Source organism: Magnolia sinica, chromosome 2, assembly GCF_029962835.1.
Source record: "Magnolia sinica isolate HGM2019 chromosome 2, MsV1, whole genome shotgun sequence".
NCBI lineage: Eukaryota > Viridiplantae > Streptophyta > Magnoliopsida > Magnoliales > Magnoliaceae > Magnolia > Magnolia sinica.
This window is the reverse complement of record NC_080574.1, coordinates 134,688,466-134,710,199: the sequence shown is the minus strand read 5'-3', so window position 1 is coordinate 134,710,199 and position 21,734 is coordinate 134,688,466. Positions and strand designations below refer to the sequence as shown.

Here is a 21,734-nt window from a genome sequence, read left to right as displayed (position 1 = left end):
TAGATCAAGCTGAAAATTTTATTTTCCCTTCATCCGGTTTTTTCGTGACCTCATGAACAGGTTGGATTTGAAATAAAAATCATGATATGCCTAGGAAGGTTTCAACGGTGGGCATCATTATCACCTCTGTGTCCTATGTTGTGGTCCATCTGGGTCTTGGATCCATCTCGTTTTTTGAATTGCATTATAGAATGATCTGGAAAATTAGATGAACGGCATAGATAAATCCCATACATCATGGTGGACCCCACAGTTCCCCTGCCTGGACCGATTTGGGTCCAGGACGCAATCCGCTTCTTGGAAGTTTTCAGCGGTAGGATTTCAATCTCCACTGCTTGCCATGGTGTGGTCAACTTAGCTTTGGATCGACGGCGTGAATAAAACACATAAATCATGGTGGGGCCCACATAATTTTGCGATGTATACATGGCAGGGACGATCCGTGCTTTGCTGTGTTCTACTACGCGATCCGTGTCCGGCTTGCTGCAGGGATATTCCGCTGCAGGCAATCTGCGTCCTGCTTTCCTCTCTTCCCCATCCTCTCTCTCTCTCTGTACAGATGGCTGTACTGTTCTTCAGTCCAACTACCTTCACTTCCTCTCTCTCAAACCCTAAGCCCTACAATCCTCCACCCTCCTTTAACCCTACATGTTCGAATCTCCACCGTCCGTCGTCGCATCCGGTACGAATCTCAAGGTCGCAACCCCATATCTGGTGAGATCTAATCTCCCTCTTTTCCTTGTTTGTTCTTCCCTTACTATTACAATCTGTCATCTTTGATTCTTCTCACTGTGATTTTCTTTTCTTTTATTTTTTTTATTATTTTTTTATTTTTTCGTGTTTGGATGTACTATCAAATTGAATTGCAATAATTTTTAGTTTGATAACTTGCTGTGGAAATATCGTAGTGTTACATTTTCTGCCAGTTTATTTTTAAATAATCCTTATATTGGACCATAGGTTACAGTCCATCCAGCAGATAATGTGCGTGTGACATCCAAACCGTCCAATAGGTTGGCACCGTCATGAGGATCCACGTATAGAAATCAGCCACATCGACACATCGAGTGGACCACACTTGTATTTTGTTGTTTATCAATGGCCAGACCTTGTTTACTATGGTGTGTCCCACTTGATGAGTCTATAGGGCTGATTTCTGCACAAACTGATCTTCATGGCGGGGCCAACCTATTGAAAGGGTTGGATGTTGCACGCACACAATAAGGTTGGAAATTATTTGCTGGTTGGACCATAAATTATGGTCCAATGGGTTGGATGATAAGTTGGCAGATAACTTCCAACCAATATCCACCCTGTCCAATAGGTTGGCCCAACCATGAGGATCACCTTGTGCAAAATTCAGTCGTATCCACTCATCAGGTGGGCCACACCATAGAAAGTAAAGAATAACCGCTGATAAATAACAAAATGCAAGTAGGAAATAAAGAGTAGAAGAAAATACAAATGTAGTCCATGTGATGAATGGATGGGGCAGATTTTTGCAAAAGCTGATCCCCATGGTAAGGCCAACCTATTGGACAGGTTCAATGTCGCATCACATGACTTCTTGAAGTATATAAATGTTAAAGCAGTTATACAAGATTATTTCGAAATACCGAGTTTAAAATGGAGTTTTGCTAACTATAGGTTCCACAGGAAAGTGAGCTTTGTAGTTTGTTGGTTCAGTCGGGTTATCCAGGTGGTCGACTCATGCACACAAGGTCTACTCCACTTGGAACTGGGCATTTCACAAGTTTTCACGGCTTTTGTATTCAGTTGAACTTGTTTTGGTTTGGATCAACCATTTAACAGGCCCTAAAGCTGATAGCCCACAATGAAAAAGTCACTAGTTGGTGATGATCTCGACTATCCAATGGGAAACCTTCAAATGAACGATTAGAAACACAAAAATCATCCACTCTCACATTAAATGGGAAAAAGTCTAGTATAACACTGTTCAGATTGTCCACTTAGTGTAATTTTGACCAAGGGCCCTTCTATAGTAGGACCCACATCCCTGATCCTTCAACCTTCCCGCCACACCTATGGAGGTTATGGGTGACCAACCCATGGTCAGTCACTCATGACCAATGTTGTCAAAATCGTTATCGTAACACAAATCGAGTAGGGGTTGAAACGCATCAAATTGCAAATTGTATAATAAAATTGTAAGAATTTTTTTAATGATTTTCTTAAAAACATGAAAAATATAAATAAATCAGGAAAAAAAATTAAAAACTCAGCAATCATCCTCTTGCCATCAATATGTACTAAGTAATACCATGTCATGATAGTGTTGAAGGATTCTTATCTTTCCTTCTTTTTGTCTTTCAAGAAAATTTTCTTAAAACACAAAAAAGGATCTTTTAATAATTTATGTTCTTGTTACCTTTCTTGAATGTAGAATCACATTGGAAAAATGACATTTGATTCTGTAGACTGATGAAAAAAGATGTTTTGATTTCTAACTATCATTCCTGATTCCACAATACATATAAGTCAACATAATCGTAACCATCCATAAAAACATTCCAGATAAGTCATACGTCAATTTGGTATCTCGACCAGTTAAGAAATAGGAAATCATAAAAAAAGGAAAAAAAAAGAATCTCTCTACAATTTAACCTTGCAGAGAATATATATCATTTAATCTCTTATAAAGAACAAAATAAAATAATTTATCTTTTCTAAAGGATTTTCTAAAGGGCGTTTTCTAAATGATTCTTAAAGCCCCCCACCAATTTTAAAACATAAAATGAAAGCTAAGTGAAGCTTGAAATAGAAGAAAACAAGTGTAATTTAAATCGTAAATCAGGATTTGAATCCTAAATCTTAGTATTCAAATCATAAAATCATAGGTTTCATATAAAAAGGGATTCAAAGGTGGGACTTGAATCGTTTTGCTTAAGATTTGACTCAAATTGTAAATCGTAAATCATAGGATTTTGACAACACTGCTCATGACTGACAAACCGTTTTGTCTCTCTGCTAATGTCACTAAGGCACTAACTAAAACCTGTTGTCTTCTTCAGTTTGCAAATTGCTCATCATATGTTGTTGGCACCAAAATGCACACTACGTCCCTCTATGGCTGCTGGATTGGAGGACATGAATTCTGAACTGCCTTCGGAATCAGAACTGCCTTTGGAGTCAGAACCCGCGTCATCTTCTCATACGGTATACCACTTAATTTAATTGGTTTTTAAGCTTATTTTCTGTCAATTTGTTGCTGAGGAATAATCTAATGCAACTTTTATGTATGTATACTTAATCCAATACCTATGTATTGGACACATGGACCATCCACCCAGTTGCCCCACCTTGGATTGCCATTTGCCCAAAAAATTGCTCTGATTAGATATGATCCTATCCATCAGCAGATTTTCTGCTGTGGAATGTGAACCATGGAGTTTTTAATGTGCATTTGCGGGCTTTTGATTGGATGGTCAGCACTCTTTTTATCAGAAGCAAACAAAGGAAGGTGATGACTGCCAGATGGATGGTCCATTTTGATCAAAGTCCGCAAAGGAATGGGCATTGCGTCCTACAAGAATAATTGTACATGTTTTTGTTTCTTCTTCCTACTTGACATCTTCTTTATAAGATATGTTCTGGTTACGGCACTTTCTAACTTTCTACCATTTCTACTATTTTAATCATCAAATGCCAACCCTTAATATCTTTTGGTTGTGCCAGCCTAGCAGATTTGTTTTGTGGTGTAGGTGTGTAGCTAATCTTCATCACTCATTTACAGTTCAGTCGTTTTGAGGGAATAGGGAAATACCCTTGAAAAGTGTCATTATTACCTTTTTTCCTGTTTGAATTTTCAAAGTGCATTTTCTTCTCAAAAATTGGTCCGAAAAAGCTGACTTACATTTGTGGACCCCACTATGATGTGCATAACATATCCACACCATCCATCTATTTTATCAGAAGATTTTAGGGCCCAAGTCCAAAATTAAGACAAATGCAATGCTCAAGTTGCCAATATCACAGGAAACAATGGCCTTAAACATCCGCCATTAAAAGTTAATTTGTTTATTGGGCCCACATTAATGTTTATTTATCATCTAACCTATTCATGAGGTCATAAAAACATTGATAAGGGGTAAACACAAATATCAGCCTCAGCCAAAACTTCTACGGGCCACATAAATTTTTATACGGCAAGCATTCAATTTTCACTGTTTCCTATGGTGTGGTCCACTGGAGCTTTGGATTTGCCTCATTTTTGGGTTCATGGCCTTCTTCTTCCTACTTGACATCTTCTTTATAAGATATGTTCTGGTTACGGCACTTTCTAACTTTCTACCATTTCTACTATTTTAATCATCAAATGCCAACCCTTAATATCTTTTGGTTGTGCCAGCCTAGCAGATTTGTTTTGTGGTGTAGGTGTGTAGCTAATCTTCATCACTCATTTACAGTTCAGTCGTCGTCGTCATCATCATCATCTTCTGAGCCTTATGGGTCGGCTACATGAATCCTGTTTTGCCATTCCACCCTATCAAGGGCCAAACCTACACCCTAGCATGCATGAGTTTGGAATGTCATATTGTTCGGATTCATGATGTAAGTTCTGGCATAAGTTTGATGCCAGCTGCCAACCTAACACAACCCTTCTTTATCTGGGCTTGGGACTGGCAATAAGACTTCAAACTCCAACAGGTGCAATGTAATAGACTATTATATAGGTTAATTACAATTAAGTGCTATATAGTTGTCTAGCACACAAGTTGATTACAATCAACAAGTCATTTAAAGTTCAGTAGTATACCTTAATATTCTAAATTATTCTTTATGTTTTCTTCTACAAATATGGGTGTCAATGCGGCAGATCTGGGCAGGTTTAAGGACAGCCCAAGCCAATCGATACAGCGCCTGACCCAATGAAGATTTGTTAGGCCCAAAGGCGACCATTTTTATTTTTTATTTTTCTAGATTACATATAGAAATTGCATAGCAGGCTGAGTTTTGGTGACACAGCTTGATATTGTATGGGGCCCACTGTGCTTTGTATGTGAAATCCAATCTGTCCATTAGGTGTGCTACCCATGGTGTGCCGTAAGGGCCGTTACAGGGTTGTAAAGGTAACGGTGGCAACCGTTACCTGTTACAGGGTCATAACGGCCGTAACAGCCGTTATGGAAAAAAATGACCTGTAATTGCCGTTAATAGCATGTTACATCCCCTATTAAGGCCATAATAGCCCTGTAATGGTTTATTACAGGACATATAAAGGTTTTTCATACTTTTTAATCAACATTACGAGGCAGATATAGGTTTTTCAGGGGTTTTTTCAATTAAAAAAAAAAAAAAGTGTAACGACCGTTACGTAGCTGTAACAACTGTTATGCCCTGTATCGTAAAGGCAATGGTGGTGGCCATTACGGCCACCGTTACCATTACGAAACACCTTAGTGCTACCCAAACTCAGCTTGTCACCTGTATTTAGGATGAACCAGTAACTAGTTAAAGCAGTGGTGAACTATGTTAGTCTCTACATTTATGCTCGAAGGCCCACATTGTTGTATGCTTCAATTCATGAGAGATTACATGAAAGCAACCCCATTAGTGGTATATGTTCATCAAGTGTGTCAATCCAACCCTGCAAATCATGGACCCCTTTGTGATGGAGCAGTCTTAACATTGAGATGATGGGACAATTTTGGTCATTGAAATTTTCCATTAAAATTAGACTAGGCCCAAAGAGTTTAGTGAGCCACTTGATGAGCAGCTTGGATATTGCACTGTTGCACACGTAAAAATCTGAGTGCCCTTGCATATCATTGCAAGTACACATGCATTTCTCAAGGAGGAAGTCAAAGGATTTTTCATTTTGGAATCTGTTGCCATTACCGCTTGAACAAAGGCAAAACTGGAAAATGGTTAGGTTCGATTATTTCTGTGAGAATAAAAGGAGAACTTGGTTGGTCCAGAATACTTATGTGAGGGGAAATTTGGTCCTTATCCAAGGTATTCCGTAACAGCCACCACCATTACCTTTACGATATAGGTCGTAACAGTTGTTACAGTTTTTTACTAGGAAAAAAAAAACTCAAAAAACCTATATCCGCTCCGTAATGATGAATAAAAATCCAAATTTTTTGTATCTAACGGCCTTTATAGGGGGTGTAACGGGCTGTTAATGGCGGTTACAGGTCATTTTTTTCATAACCTTTATGTAATGGCTTTTATGGCCCTGTAACAGAAAATTAAAACCCTTGAGGGCCGAAACATTAGAACCCCATTCGACAACAAAAGATTTAGCCCGGGATGCCACGGTGGAGGCCGAAGAGTGACAGTTGTTGAAGCATCTCTCGTTACGTTCTTTTCACACCGCCCACCAAATGGCGACTAAGGCCATGCGCCAGACCAAGGAGCAGTTCTTGCCCAATTTAAAACCGTGCCAGTATTCTAGGACGAGGCGGGCAGAAGCAGGGACACACCCTTTGACATTGAATCGAGACTGAATTTCTTCCCGAATCTTGGTGACGAAGGGGCAGTGAACTAGGAGATGATCAACAGTTTCCTCGTTACCCATACAGCAGAGGCAGATATTGGGGATCTGCATGCCTTTTTTCTTCAAATTATCGATCGTGAGGATCCTATTTTTTGCAGCAAGCCACACAAAGCAAATGAACTTGGGGGGAGTAGGATATTTCCAGATGAAGGCAGGAGCTCGGGGTAAAGTGGAGGGGAGGGTGAGCAAGGAGTAGAGGGATTTAACTGAGAATTTGCCCGACTTATCTATCTTCCAGATAATCTTATCCGATTCGGAGTGGTTGGGGGAAGCAGTGGACAACACGCCGAGAAGGTTGGCGTAATCAATTGTCTCCCAGTCATAAAGGTCCCTGCGGCACAGGATGCTCCAGACAGCGCCTGAGGGAGAGACAGAATAGAAGTCGGAGATGGGGCTGTCCTTTTTGCTGGAGAGACGATAGATAGCTGGAAATCTGTTCTCGAGGCTTGAGTCTCCTATCCAGCAGTCTTCTCAAAATCAGATGGAGTTGCCCCTCCCCAATGCAAATGACAGTATTTGCCTTTATTCCTTCAGTTCGGGTTGCTCCGAAGTTTGTCTTGTAAGTTGACGAATCCTTCACCTTTAATCTCCATTAGTACCTGCTCTTGTGGTTTGTTGAGCAGCAGATTCCAAGCCAAGTCTCCAAGTCCACTTTCCCAAAAGGGCTCTGTTCATGATCCTCAGCCGTTTGACACTCGCGCCTCCTTCTTGAAAATGGCTGCACACCTCGTTCCAATCTAACAGGTGAAATTTTTTCTGGTTTTCCTTTCCTCTTCTCAGCTTCTCAAGTCTATCCAACACCACCTTGGGGCACTTAAAGAGAGACGTAAAGTAAACTAGCATATTGAAAAAGGCCACCTTAATAAGAGTTAAATGGCCGCCGAAGGATAAATACCTACGTTTCCGAGGATGGGAAGTGGCCATGGAGGCACCCGAAGGAGGCAGCGTAGCTCTGAAGTTCCTGGTCCAGCAGGTTCACCCCAAAGATTTTAGATTTGTCCATATTAATTCTCTACGCGAAAACTGCCTCGAAACATCTGAGAGTTGTGTGGAGATTGGTTGCGGCTTCCTCCTTTATCATAATGAGGGTGTCGTCCACGAATTGGATATGGGAGATCGGCATAGAGATCCCTGGCATAGCTATCCCACTAAAGATGTTAGCGCGCTGGCCTTTTTGCAGCAATTGAGAAAGAGCCTCACTGATAAGGAGGAAGAGGAGGGGGGATAGGGGATCCCCCTGCCGCAATCCTCTCGAACTATGGAAGAAACCTTTCGGGATGCCATTGAGAAGAACGGAGAAGTGAGCTGACTCGATACAGGACTGGATCCAGGCTCTCCATTTATCTCCAAATCCCATACGAATCATCAAGTATTGAAGAAACTCCCAATCAACGTGATCATAAGCTTTCTCGATGTCAATCTTGCAGAACAGACTTTTTTTTTCCTGAGGAGTGGCAGGTGTGGAGAGCTTCATTAGCAATTAAGGCTCCATCAATGATCTGTCTGTCCCTGATAAACGTATTCTGATATTTAGAAATCAACTTCCCTATGACCGCTGATAATCTGATAGCCAGAATTTTGGCCAGGATTTTGTACAGGCTGCCGATCAAGCTGAAGGGTCTAAAATCCGAGAAGGAAGTAGCACCAGCTACTTTGGGAATGAGGGCAATAAACGACGCTTCGATACCCTTGGAAAGCTTACCTCTTGAATGGAATTCATGGAGAAAATTCATGACATCAGGCCGCACTGTATCCCAGAAACATTGGAAGAAACTGATGGGGAAGCCATCAGGGCCAGGTGATTTGTCACCTTCCATGGCATCAATTGCTGTTTTAGCTTCCAATTCCGAGAACGCCACTTCCAAGATATGAGCTTCTGATTCCTGCAACGAGAAGAAAGGAATCCCATCTAGGCGAGGTCTATTCTAACCCTCGGAAGAGAGGACGGATCTGAGATGGTCCACGGCCATTTGCAAAATCTCATCAAGGTCGTCGATTTGGATACCATCTTTGGAGATGCTGAGAATGGTCTTCGGCCGGGTTTTCATGTTAGCTATGGAGTGGAAGTATTGAGTGTCTTTATCTCTTTCCGAAATCCATCTCGATCTCGATTTCGACCTCCAAGTAATTTCATCTTCAAGAGATCTGGCCGTTAGAGCTTGGATTATCTGAATTCGTTTGGAAAGGAAGTTCGTCGAAAGATCAGAGTCGACAGCCTTAGAGTCCATGTCATGCAATTCATCGAAAAGAGCTTCCATCTCCCTTTCGCGCTGGCACAATTCAGTTATCTTCCACTCTTTGATTTTCTCCTTGATGAATCTCAATTTGCATATCAGCCTATGACCGGCAAATCCTTCAAAATGGGAGGAATTCCACCAATCAACGATATTTTCTTTGAAACCTTGAATACGAAGCCAAGCAGAGCTGAATTTGAACAGTTTGGGGCCCCAGTTGACTTCGGACTCAGAAAGAAGGATAGGGCAGTGGTCAGAAGTCGTTCAAGGGAGGGCGATCTGATTTACAGTAGGGAAGATTTCAATCCAGTCCGAAGATAAAAGGAACCTGTTGAGCCTAGATTGAATCTGCGATTTGCAGTCGTTGGACCAGGTATATTTAGCACTTGTGAGGGGGAGGTCCACTAGCTGTTGGTCCTGAATCCAATCAGAGAAGGAATGCATGGCAGAGGTGGATCTCCTTTTGCGGGAATGCTCCTCCTCGAACCCGACGACATTGAAATCGCTTGCGAAGCAGCAAGGACTTGTGAAGGATTGTCTCGTGGCTGTCAGTTCATCCCAGAACTTTTGCCTTAAGGAATCATTGTTAGGGCCATAAACAGAGATGATGTAGAGATAAGTTAGAGTTCTTATCTTTGAGGATGACCGCTTTTGAGTAGGATCCCGTCAACGATAATTGTAACTCCCACTTCGAAGACTTCCAGGCGATGAGGATACCACCTGAGGACCCTTTCGCGTCTAGAGTCACGAATTCCCTGTTTGAAATGCCCCATATCGTAGAAAGCAGCAACCCAGAGAAGGAAGGGACTTTGGTTTCCTAAAAACAAATGACCTCTGGATTTTTTCGCCTGATTGCTCGTTTGATCAGACTCCGCTTCTGCTTGGAGCCGACACCCCTAACGTTCTAAGAGAGAATGATCATTGGGGAACTGAGCTTCCCTGAGTACCCTTCCATTCGCGTCTAGCAGTAGACGTGGAGGCTGAAGCCGGAGAAGTTTGAAGCCTGAGAAGCTCTCTGTTGCTAACAGACCGGGTTACTTGACCGGCATCTTTTGCGGGGGAAGGGGTCTTCCCCTATTCTCGATGAAGTGAAAGAGTTCGGTATAGTCTTCGGCCTTGTTCCCAAACGATAACCCCAGAGAGCGTCCCACACAGCCCATCATATCTCTAATCCATCCCTTGTTCCTAATTTCTTCAAAGGTTTCTTCTCTACTTTTGCCGTCCGGGTGGTCTCCCGAGTTGAGAGGCTGAGCGCGCGGGGGGATGTCTTTACACAACTGCAGAGGTCCTGCCATGATCACTTCGCGGGAGAAGTCTTCCTGAAACAATGCGAGGGGGCCCAAATCCGCCCAGTCCCTGGTTTGGGAATCAGAGATCATGGGGGGTGAGGAGACGGGGGAGGCGGAGCGAGTATTAGAGGATGTGTTCTAACATTTCCCCTAATAGAGGATCAGAGGCTAGGTCCAAGTGGGGTGGGTTCAGGTAATAAGAGAAAGGGAGTGGGTTTGAGGGTCGATTGGGTTCGGGAGGGTGATCGGGGCCAATGTTCTGGTGCGGGTGGGTGGGGTGTTGGGGGATGGATTCAGGTATGATAATGGATCCCCACTTAGAGGAGGGAATCTGGATCCGGGTAGAGAGGGGACCCGAGAGGACCGAGGATAAGTCGATGAGGGACGTTAGCTTAGGGGAAGAATCTTGAGCGTCCATTTGGATAGATCGCCTGTCGTCGATTTTATGTGGGTGCTGCGAGGGAGGAGTCGTCTTCGAATGTGCAACATTGATTATGTTGCATGTTGCAGCCACGTGTCGTGCTGGTTGTCGATCGCTGAGGGGAAACGATCACCATCAGAGGAGGGGCAGCTATATCGGGGACACGTGGCTCGATCTCCGATGTCTCCCCGCCATATTCGGAGATATCGCCTGTCAGACAATTTTCGAGCGCTGCTAGGGAGTTACCATGTACACCCTCCGATTGACAGCCTCTGACGGGATTTGAAAAGGTGGCAGGAGCGTATACAGGCTGGTTGTTCGGTAGTCCGGCAGAGGACGAGGATGGTGCACCTTCTTCTCCCTGTCTCTGTGGCTGCGTGTGCAGAGAGTTCGTCGATTCCCTAGCGCTCCACACATCTCCCCATCTGGGTTGAAAGGATTCTGACTGTTCCTTCTACACCAGAAGCAAGATAATCCGGTTATTAACCTTGACCCGGAGATGAGTCGGAAGAGGGGATCCTTTCGATCTTCTCACCCGAGCACTGATAACACCAAGTTCCACTCCCATCTTCGTCTTTGAATCAATTTCGAGAATGAATCCAAGGCGAGATGCTGCTTTGATGAAGAATTCATCGAACCAGCACTCCATCAGAACGTCCCAGATGTGGACCGAGATGTTTTCTTTGCCAAAAATAGAGAATTCTTCCCAAGCCATGATTTTAATGACCGGTCCAGACGCGAGCAATTGACCCGCCATTTTTAACATATCAGGGTTTAGACCTGGGCATACTCTTAACCCACAGAGTATTGTAGCCCAAGGGTTTGCTATCAGAGTTCCCATACTGAAATCCGGTACAGTCTCTAATCCATTCCCTAACTGCCAGAATGGTAGCATCGTCGGTTGTAATGATTACAACCGTTGATGCCAATTCGCTGCAGCTTTTCTCGAATGTTACCTGATCAACAGAGAGAGAAAATTCCTCCTGTTCATCTGGGACATCATTACTAAGGGGAGAACAGTGCTCGACGGTCATCATATCCTGAAGCGGCTCCGCGTGGGTGTCTGCTGAGTTACCATGTAATAGAGCATCTCTAAAAGAGCCGGGATCCATCCTAGTAGGGGGGTCCGGGGGGGCAAGGGGCTTTCAGCTCGTCCCAGGATGAGGAAGACGGTTGTCCGTGGCTTTTGCTTGAGATGGGTTAGCCCTCTTAAGAGTCAAAGTAGGGAATAATAATTCGGGGCCGTAGTGAGCTCTTTGGACTAAAAGTTTTTTCCCGTCATAGCTATCACCATGAAGCATGGCCACCGCCCTGGCCAGCTCAGCCTCGCTGCTCATACGAACAAGAGCAAAACCTCAATAGGCCCCACTTTCTTTGTCGCGCGGTATGACAACGTCCATAACAGCTCCCGCTTTGCCGAAAACTTTTTCTAAGTTGAGCGGGGTCCATCCGAATGGGTATCCTTTGACGAAGAGAGTGGGGTAGGAGGAGTATTTGCGGCGATTGTTGCTCATCAAGGGTCGATGTTGGTTTCTGGGTTCCACAAGAGTCCACACAGAGTCAATATTTCTAGAAGGCTCGTCGAGGGTCATCATCTTCATTAGCATCGTCATTTCAGGCGGCGTCAGCGTCGTCGGCATCAGCATCAGCGTCGTCCGTTCGAAATGTTTGGATGCTCCGTTGGACTGAATTGCAATTCCATGCGTCGATCCCTTATTATGAGTTGGGTGGGGCTAGACCCACTGGAACTTTTTTCCCCCACTCGTTGAATTGACTGATTGAAAATAAGCTCAATTGAGCATCCAAACACAGCCTTTCTAACTGAAGAGTACAAAACCGATTAGGACAAGCTTTTCTTCAACAGGTAATGGAAAATGGAAGGATCGCACAGGCGGGTAAGTTCGAAGAGCTTCTACGACAGAATATAGGATTCGAGGTGTTAGTTGGTGCACACAGCCAAGCTCTAGAGTCGATTGTCACAGCTGAAAATTCAAGCAGAACATTCGACGAATCCAAAAGAAAGACAACAGAATCCTCTAATGGAAATGAATCTGATGCGGAAGCTACTTTGGAAACTGAAGTTGAGAATTGCACCAGGCACGAGTCTGATCTAGAGATCACAGATAAATCAGGTAGAATAATGCAGGACGAAGAAAGAGAGAAAGGGAGCATAGGCAAGGACGTTTACTGGGCTTACTTGACTGCAGTGCAGGGTGGCGCTTTGGCACCAATCATAATCATAGCGCAGTCACTCTTCCAGACATTACAGATAGCAAGCAACTACTGGATGGCTTGGGCTACTCCTCCTACAACAGGGACGGCGCCGACTGTGTCGATGAGCATTGTTTTTCTTGTATATATACTTCTCGCAGTTGGAAGTTCACTGTGCGTGCTGGTCCGAGCAACGCTAATAGCAATAACCGGCCTTCGTACTTCACAGAAGTTCTTCACCAACATGCTTCATAGCATCTTCCGTGCACCGATGTCTTTCTTTGATTCTACACCGAACCATGGACATGTCAAAGAATCTGACTTCCATGCAAAGGAAAAGCATTTTCCAAGACTTTTTTTTTTGGTTAAGAAAGCAAACAAGTGCATAGGGTTTCCTTCCCCAAGCACTTTTACTTTCCCTTTCCTTCCCTTAGTTTCCCTCATTTTTTTCATAACCTTTATGTAATGGCTTTTATGGCCCTGTAACAGCCTTTACGGCACACCATGTCCTTATTCCTTGAAAAAACTATAATTTTAATGGAACTTTATGCATAATATAATTTTAGATGTTATAAAAATATTAATAAAATGGTGAAAAACTGAATGTGCAGATACTTAAATACTTTCAATGCTTTGTTTGCATTGCCTAGGGAATGTAATGCGATACATTCCAGATATCATATATTATATTTTGAGGCCCATGTGGCCCTATGTTATATTAATATTCCCTCGTCCTGAAATCGGCTAATCAGGAGGTCAGGTGGCTTGCTAAAAGTGGAGTGACAGGGGGGTCACTTACACCCGTTCTTATCTTTGCAAATCTCTCTCTCTCTCTCTCTCTCTCTCTCTCTCTCTCTCTCTCTCTCTCTCTCCCTTTTTAATAAAATCATCACCATTTAAAAAATGGGGCTAGTGAAAACAAATGATGTTTTGAATGCCGGGTGTAACTAATGCTTTGGAGAAATGGGCATTGAACTGTAACCAAGGTGTATCCACCACGAAGTCGTGCCATTGTCGTGCATACTCAATCCGGCATTTTCATGATATGATCATCTTATCAAAAGTGAAGCTCCTGCTCGATATTGGAGAGGGAGTATGTGGCTTCTTCTGTTATTTACTCAATGGACAGATAATCCTCAAAGCATGGATTAAAAAATCATCTAACTCGACTTGTCAGAGTCATTTATGATTTGTTGGAAAATGAAATGAGTTGCCCCCTAAAAAACATGCATTGATTCTGACCGAGTTGGAGTGAATCATACTGGTTTCAGTTCCCAGGTGAGCCTCAGTCCAAATCTGAGTTTTGATTCTTCACCCTGAGTGAACTATTTCAGCTTGTATTCATGGTAAGGCCTAGGAATACACTGTTGTATTTCTATATGACTTGTAGTTCTTATATTGAATGACAGCTGCAACTTAATGCTATGGAATTGAGCGGTGTATGTTCCATGCTGTTTTTTTACAAAGCTACGCCTTCTAGGCTTCCACGCTGGTGTTGATCTTTTATTCTTGTCTTCAAACAGGAAGCTAGTTTTGATATAAAGCTTCCTAGGAGAAGTTTGCTTGTACAATTCACCTGCAATGCATGTGGCGAAAGAACACAACGGACTATAAATAGGGCAGCTTATGAACGGGGAACTGTTTTTGTACAGGTACTTTCTTTTTACTGCATATGACATCCTCCATAGTGCCCTGCTCAAGATTTTCTCACTTTATGTTTCTTAACTAGCCAATGGCTTCTTTTTTTCCTCCAGTTTTTATGAACATCTCGTATGATTTTGTTTAACTGCTGTCTACTTGGTTTAAATTTCTCTGTAGAAAACATGCTAGCTGTTACAAAGTTTTTGCATAATTTCATCAATGCTTTATGTAACAAGGAATTTCCATTTTCGTGAATATTTTGTGTTAGAAATGTGTTTGTAAAACCATAGTAGACTACATTGTGGAAACTGTAACTTATTTATTTCAATGACAATAGCATGAATATATAAAGAGATGAGAGATCTATACAAATACAGAGAGATCCTAAAAGACATACATCTCAACATAAAAGAAAATATCCTAATCTAGAAGATTATCCTAATCTAATTTAACATCCTTAAACTCAAGGTGCTTTGAAAGGAGTAGCTTAATTTTGTAAGATACAAAGAACATTATTCGAAAAGAAAAAAAAATGCAACGGTAACATGAGCAGGCATGAGGTGACAAAGCAACGAGTAACATCAAGTGAGCAGGCACCTTCTGGGATGTGAACTATTTGTACTTCCAACAACTGGGAAACGATCTAATGGCACTTTCAGTGGCGGGGATTTCACTCATTACTCTTCCAGTGGATACACACTTTTGGTAGCTGAGAGTTCAACTGTTGCTCTTTTAGTGGCCTTAGATGTTCCGACAACAAAGAAAAAACAGGTTTGACCACAAGGCCAACATATTAACCAGGTCCGGTCCATAGTATCCATACGCCTAGCACAAAAACATGTCTAGTTCATACACTCAACACAAAAACGAGTTCGGTCCAAAACGCCCGGCACTCAAATGAAAAACACATCTTGTCAAAAGGCTGGGTACAAAGAAGATACATCATCGATGTATGAAGGAGATGATTGATGGTGTGATGGACGGGTGCTGTGGTGATGCACGATGTTAAATGATGAGATCAAAGGCCCCAAAACAAGGGTCAACGATCCATATTAAAAAAAATTAAAAAAATGGATGAAGCAGCAATGCACCCTTCTTGATGCTACAAGTGCCTAAAGGGGCCGAGGGTTTCTCTTTCATTGAATCCTTTTCTTTTTTTTTTCCCCGAATGACATTAAAGTTTCAGAGATACTGTAATTGGAGAATGAAGGTCTTTATTTGTGACATTGAAGAACTAATTGCTCTCTCCCTGTGGGACCTCTAGTGCAATGATGATGGTGGCTATGGGTTTGGCCAATGCAAGAGGAGAGACAGAGGAATGGTGACGATGGAGTGGCATCGTGTGTGGTGGTAGATGGGTGGAGTTGGTGATGCTAGCAAACAGGCAATGGATCAAGATCTGCCTGGGATTGGTGGCAGAGGTGATGACAATTCTGTAAAACAAGGTTCTTGAATAGAATGGTTTTTCTTTCTTTGGGTATGTTGAAGACAAAGAGAGAAGACACAAGATCTGGGCGCTCGCCAGATCTGGGTGATGATGACAGTTGGTGATGGTGGCGGTTGTGGAGCAGATCTGGGTTTGGTACTTTCCGGAGATGGGGCAAATGGGGACAGAGGACCAATAATGGTGGCAGGGATCCAAACTGACAATGACGGCACAGAAGAAGATGAAGCACAGGTATGGGTTGCAACTACGATGGTAGAGCAGTAGCGACAACAGGATTTTGGTTCATTAGATCACCAACAGATGGTGGCAGTTGTAGGAGAAGATGAAGATGATGCCGGTGGTTGTAGGGCAGACCGACGATTCCGGCGGCTGACAAAGTAGATCTAATGACAATACCGGAGGTTAGATATCACTGCTGATGATCATGGGTTCCAATCTGGTTGATGCACACTGGTGCCTCAGAAGATGACTGATGCAGAGAGGAGTGCAGGAATGCTCAGGGCCAACAACAGACAATGATGAGAAGGTGGGATGACAATGGTGATGAGGCGGGACAAGGAAGATGGACAGTTGAGATCAGGGCCTAATCATGGCTCTGATAATATGTAAAACCGTAGAATACATTTTGAAAGCTTATTTTATTTCAATGAGAATAACATGAATATATGAAAGACATGGGAGATATGTAGAGATCTGGAGTGATCCTAAAAGATAACATTTCCTAATCTAGAAGATTAGCCTAATCTACTCAGGAGTGGATTAGGTGCAGCCCCGGACTCGCCCAAGATGGCGCAGCCCGTTCTGTGGGGCTCACCTTGATGTATGTATTTTACATCCACGCTGTCCATCTGTTTTGACAGATCATTTTAGGGAATTAGCCTCAAAAATGAAGAAGATCCAAATCTCAGGTGGACCATACTATAGGAATCAATGGTGATTGAATGCCCTACCATTAAAAACATCGTAGGGTCCACTGTAATGGTTATTTGCCATCCAACCTGTTGATGAGGTTACACAGACCTGGATGAAGGGAAAAAGCAAATATCAGCTTGATCCAAAACTTTCGTGGCCCATTAATTTTCAATCACCACTTTTTCCTATGGTATGGTCCACCTGAGAATTGGATCTGCTTCAGTTATTGGCTAATGCCCTAAAATGATCTCTCAAAACGGATGGACGGCGTGAATATAGAATACATACATCAAAGTGGGCCCCGTGGTAAGGGTCGCACTGTCTTGGGTGAGGCCGGGGCCGCACCTAATCCGCTCCCAATCTACTTTAACAGTGACCAACGTGCAAATAGAGGAAAGGAAACTCTGGATCCATCCATTCTTTTGTCTTGTATTATATTTCATACACTTTATATGGTATTAGTGCATTTCAACCTATCTGGTTATGTTCTTACATACTGTATGATTTCATGATCTAATATTTGGAAGATTATAGTTTTGTTGCCATTAAAAAAGAAGAAAAGATTTAGAAGATTATATAGGCAATTGATATTTCCGCCAACCCTCTTCGGTTTCTGATTTATATACAGCTATCTTCCATTTGTAGTCCAAGTGAGGGATTCAAGCTTCCCATTCACCTATCAAAAAGGTACAAAAGTTTACTATTTCAAGGAGAAGACTCCTGTGGCCCTCCTTATCCTTAAATGTGGTGCACCTTTACTTCTATCCAAACATCCAAATTGTGGGCCACATCAGGGATGAATCATGAATCGGAATTCAGAATGATCGGGGTCACTTCCTACCTTCCAATTGGTGGCAATCAAATGGAAAGAAGTAAAATATTAAATGGTCATATTTCAATGGGCGATTTTCTCAAATAAGTAAATAAAATAAAAGGCAAAATCAGATTCTTACTATTGTGTTCTCAATCTGATTTTGGTTGTTTAATTTGCAATCCGGTCAGAATTTGGACAGGCTGGATGTGTGCGATGTTTCTGATGGACGAGTTGTAACCACTTCTAAAATGGTTGGGAACTTTCATGGAATCTAGATGGAAATGTGTGTATGCAAATCAAGTGATGGGTGTAAATACTGGCTCATTATAGTATAGTTCTATCAACATGTGAACGTCCAAGACAGTCTTGTGTCAATGTCAAACTTGCGCAGGTCACGGCGAGTAGTTTCGTACATTTTTAAAAAATTCTGTGAGAAATAAATCTTCAGGTATAAGTTTTTATTGGTATCTACTGATTTTATTATTTGGTTGAACTATTTTATATGAATGCACCAGTGATTACCTTTCATTTGCAATTAAAATTCTTGACTTAGGGTGTGTTTGGTTGCATCAAATTTCATGAAATTTTTACATCAAATTAGACTGATTTATCATGACATGTCATGAAGTTTCATGATATTTGGTGCAAACAAACACACCCTTAGTAATAAATAAGCTTCACAATTTTAGGCAGGGGATAACCAAATTAAATTGATCAAAGCTCTAAGATATATTAAGTTTTTGATTTGGCATTACCGTGCATAATGAGGTACTGATTTCAAAATTGAAGTCCTGAATCTAGTAAAAAATCCATGGAATTTCTAGCTTGAAGTATAAAGATCTGATTGTTTTGCAAATAGCATTAAAAGTATCGTGCTTCAACCCATGAAAGCCTGCTTTCTGATTCATCTCCTTTTCGAGGTCTCGTGGTTCATCTTATTATGAATAAGTTTTGAAAATGTTTTGTACTCTTGCGTATTAATGGAGCTTACCATCAGTGTGCAGGATGTCTCCAGCATCATAAATTAGTTGACAACCTCGGCCTTGTTGTTGAGTATGATTTGCGAGAGGATTCGGATTCTGACACTAATCAAGTGTAACATGTACAATATATTTTCAGGGATTGTAAGTGATGTTGCATCTTATTATAGTGTTTCTTTTGCCCTGTTGAATGCATAATTCTAAAACTTGGTGACTCGACTTGAAACTCGGCCGAGTCAACTTGACTAGACAAGGTTTTGATTTAATCTCTTGGAACTGCTAAGCATAACTCAGTTGAATCTTTCAACCAAAAAAAAAAAAAAAAACTCAAGTTGAAACTTGACTAGACTTGTTGAGTCAGCTGGTAAACTCAGTCGAGTCTACATTACTCGACATGACTTGACAATGTAACTCGACATGACATGACTCGGTCGAGTCATGTAAACTCAGTCGAGTCTACGTGACTTGACATGACTTGACCATGTAGCTCACCCATTCAAATGCTTTTTTCCTTTTTTCTTTTTTATTTCCAATAAAAAAAATGCATTGGATGAAACTTGAACCCATGCCTCGTTTCAAAGCACAGGGGCCCCTCACCGCACAACGGGCAGCTATGTCGTGTACTCTATTGTTTTTGTTTGTTTTGTCTATATTTAAAAAGTTTAATATTAACCAACAAATCATATAGTTTATATTTAATTATTAATATATTGGGTCGAGTCTTCAATATAGATTAGTCTCACTTCAAAAAAGAGATGGGGACACCCTGTGTCTTCAAAAAAATATATATATGAGTTGAGTCGGATAAAGACTCATCAAGTCTTCAAGTCAACTCGATTGGGTTGGACATAGAGTCGAGTTGAGTTTTTGGGTTTTTGAGCTATGGTTGATTGAAAATTAACCCGAAAAATAAATAAGATAAAATAAACAAAGCACAAAGAATCACAAGAACAAAAAGAGAAATCATCATTACATGTAAACAAAAGAGACTTTACTCATCAGCCATCAACGATGATGATAACAAAAACAAGGCGCAGAGAACAACAGTATAATTGCTGAAGTGACTTTGATTCTCAACACTTATAATTGATTTCCATTTCTCAAACTTGAAGTCATCCGCTTCATTAATCACAGAGACATTTTAAAACAATCTTTGGGGCTTTTGGTTTGAATTTGTCTATTGCCGCATTGCCGAAATACATTGGACAAAACAATTACATTCATCTTCCATACCCACATTCCTTAAATAGCTAAAAGAAATCTCTTTCTAGCAGGTCGCAAGAAACTCTAACCCATGACTTCAAACAACACAAAAATGGCCAGCCCAATCCTCGCCCATCTCCCAAACACCCCTCCATTCCTGTAAATTGTAATCCCTTCATTCTGCAATTGTGAAAAAAGATAACAAAAAGATTACTCAATATACACTGGTGGAATCTGATTTCGAAAGTGAAACGCTCCAACAAATAGGTGCACCAGCAACAGCACTCCGTTGTTGGTGAACCACATTGCGCTCCGGTCAAGATCACGCAGAGTGAGAAATGGATCCCACTCACTTTGACCTTTTAAGAGGAATTGTCATCAATTGGAGCCCATTTTAAGACTGGACAATTGTACAGTTCACCAGTAGCAAAGCTAACGTTGGTTTTGAGCAGTGTCCATATTAAAATAATGTTGACTGCAAGAGTGCATTACCTCATCCAGTTGGGGCGCAGGAGCCATTACATCATCTGAGGTTACAGGTGTAGGTGGTGCTGGTGGGCTCTTTGCCAATGGGGCTGGAGCAGGTCCGTGATGATGGTGGTGGTGGTGGTGGTGGTGGTGCTTCCGCTTCTTGCTCTTCGTTGGAGCTGGTGCAGGTGCTGGGACTGGCAGGATCACAGCCGGTGGAGGAGCTGGTGGCTTGACTGCTGGTGCAGGAGCGGGTGGTGGTGTTGCTGGTGCTGGTGTTGGTGGAACCTGCGGTGGTGGTGATGTGGGTGCTAGTGGTGGAGGTGAAGCTGGTGACGGTGGCAATGCTGGAGGTGGTGATGTTGGAGGTGGTGATGCTGGAGGCGGTGATGTTGGAGGTGGTGATGCTGGGGCCGGTGATGTCGGAGGCGGTGATGTTGGAGGTGGTGATGCCGGGGACGGCGATGTCGGAGGCGGTGATGTTGGAGGTGGTGATGCCGGGGGCGGTGATGTTGAGGGTGGTGGAGTTTGTGTTGGTGGCGGTGAAGTTTGAGGAGGTGGGCTCAACGATGGCGTTAATGCAGGTGGTGTTGGTGATGATATGGGAGTGGATGTGGGGGCCACATTTGTTGGTGGCAGTGGGACTGCTGGTGGTGGTATCGAAGGCGCTACTGCAGGTGCCTGCGCATGGACAGTACCGATCAGAATGCCGAGGCAGGCCACAATGCAGGCCCACCACCTAGATCTCATCATTTGAAAGGTGAGTACATAGTGAGAATGTGATGGGGGTTATATATGGGGAAGATGGTGGCAGGAGGTTGAGTAGAAATGACAAGTTGGTATGGAAGGAGAGCTGTGATTTCATGTAGGTGAACGTTCCTTTGTCAGCAGCTGGTGACTTGCAGGGGCAAATTGGTTATTTTGATTCTTAGATTTATTCCCCGAACACCCATCATGCATGTGCCATCCAAACCATTCATCAGATGGTTCAAATGTGTATGAGGAAAACATAGGGTCAGGATTAAATGATCACCGCCTATGTTCTAGACACTTACGCACCCCACCTGAAGAGTGGAGCAACCTGAGTGGATTGGACTATGCTAACAATGCGACTGGAGGTTTGCAAATGGATGGTTGAAAAGAGTTGTGCAGAATAAGCAAGCCTCTACATTCAATGGCCATAACTCAAGAACGGCAAGAATCATCCATTCAGTGCTTTTTGGAGTATGATCCATCTATGCGATGGCCGTCCAAATTGATGGTCTTGATTATTGCACAGATGTGCTGCACACCTTGCGTGTAGATTGTGTGTATCGCAGAAAAGTTGCACTGACAGCCAGCAAATACAAACGGGCAAGATTGAGCCGAGAAAGTGGGTCATCATCAACTTGAAAGATCTTTGTGATGAAACGGTGGTTGGATGATGCTGACCATTTGATCTATGGCTTGTGAAATGGACTGTTATATCGGAAATGACCAACGATTATATCTTAATCGGGTTGATTTTTGCAGTGGCCCACAAACTGTGGGCTGGAACAGATGGTCCATATCAATGCTCAGGGCATCTCCACGTCTCCAAACAGCTGGTTTC

At 42.5% G+C, this 21,734-nt stretch overlaps 2 protein-coding genes across 6 annotated transcripts; one reads left to right on the top strand and one right to left on the bottom strand.

Annotated features, from left to right (window-relative positions):
- The first annotated feature begins 440 nt into the window (after positions 1-440).
- On the top strand, positions 441-18,663 carry LOC131237755 (uncharacterized). Its single transcript, XM_058235711.1, has 5 exons — positions 441-714; positions 3,033-3,177; positions 14,202-14,330; positions 17,307-17,365; positions 18,497-18,663. The coding sequence occupies exons 1-5, from the start codon at positions 560-562 to the stop codon at positions 18,513-18,515; spliced, it is 507 nt and encodes a 168-aa protein (XP_058091694.1). The 5' UTR covers positions 441-559; the 3' UTR covers positions 18,516-18,663.
- Positions 18,664-19,414: 751 nt separating this feature from the next.
- On the bottom strand, positions 19,415-20,993 carry LOC131237754 (lysine-rich arabinogalactan protein 19). 5 transcript variants are annotated; one of them, XM_058235710.1, is made up of 4 exons: positions 20,661-20,993; positions 20,572-20,609; positions 20,168-20,541; positions 19,415-19,855 (listed from the first exon to the last, which is right to left on the bottom strand). In XM_058235710.1, exons 1-4 carry the CDS (start codon positions 20,894-20,896, stop codon positions 19,760-19,762), a joined length of 744 nt encoding a protein of 247 aa, XP_058091693.1. In that variant the 5' UTR covers positions 20,897-20,993; the 3' UTR covers positions 19,415-19,759. The 5 variants fall into 5 exon arrangements, with proteins under 5 accessions (XP_058091693.1, XP_058091690.1, XP_058091692.1 ...); XM_058235707.1 differs by having other exon boundaries at positions 20,572-20,992; XM_058235709.1 differs by lacking the exon at positions 20,572-20,609 and having other exon boundaries at positions 20,617-20,992.
- Between the last annotated feature and the right edge of the window lie 741 nt (positions 20,994-21,734).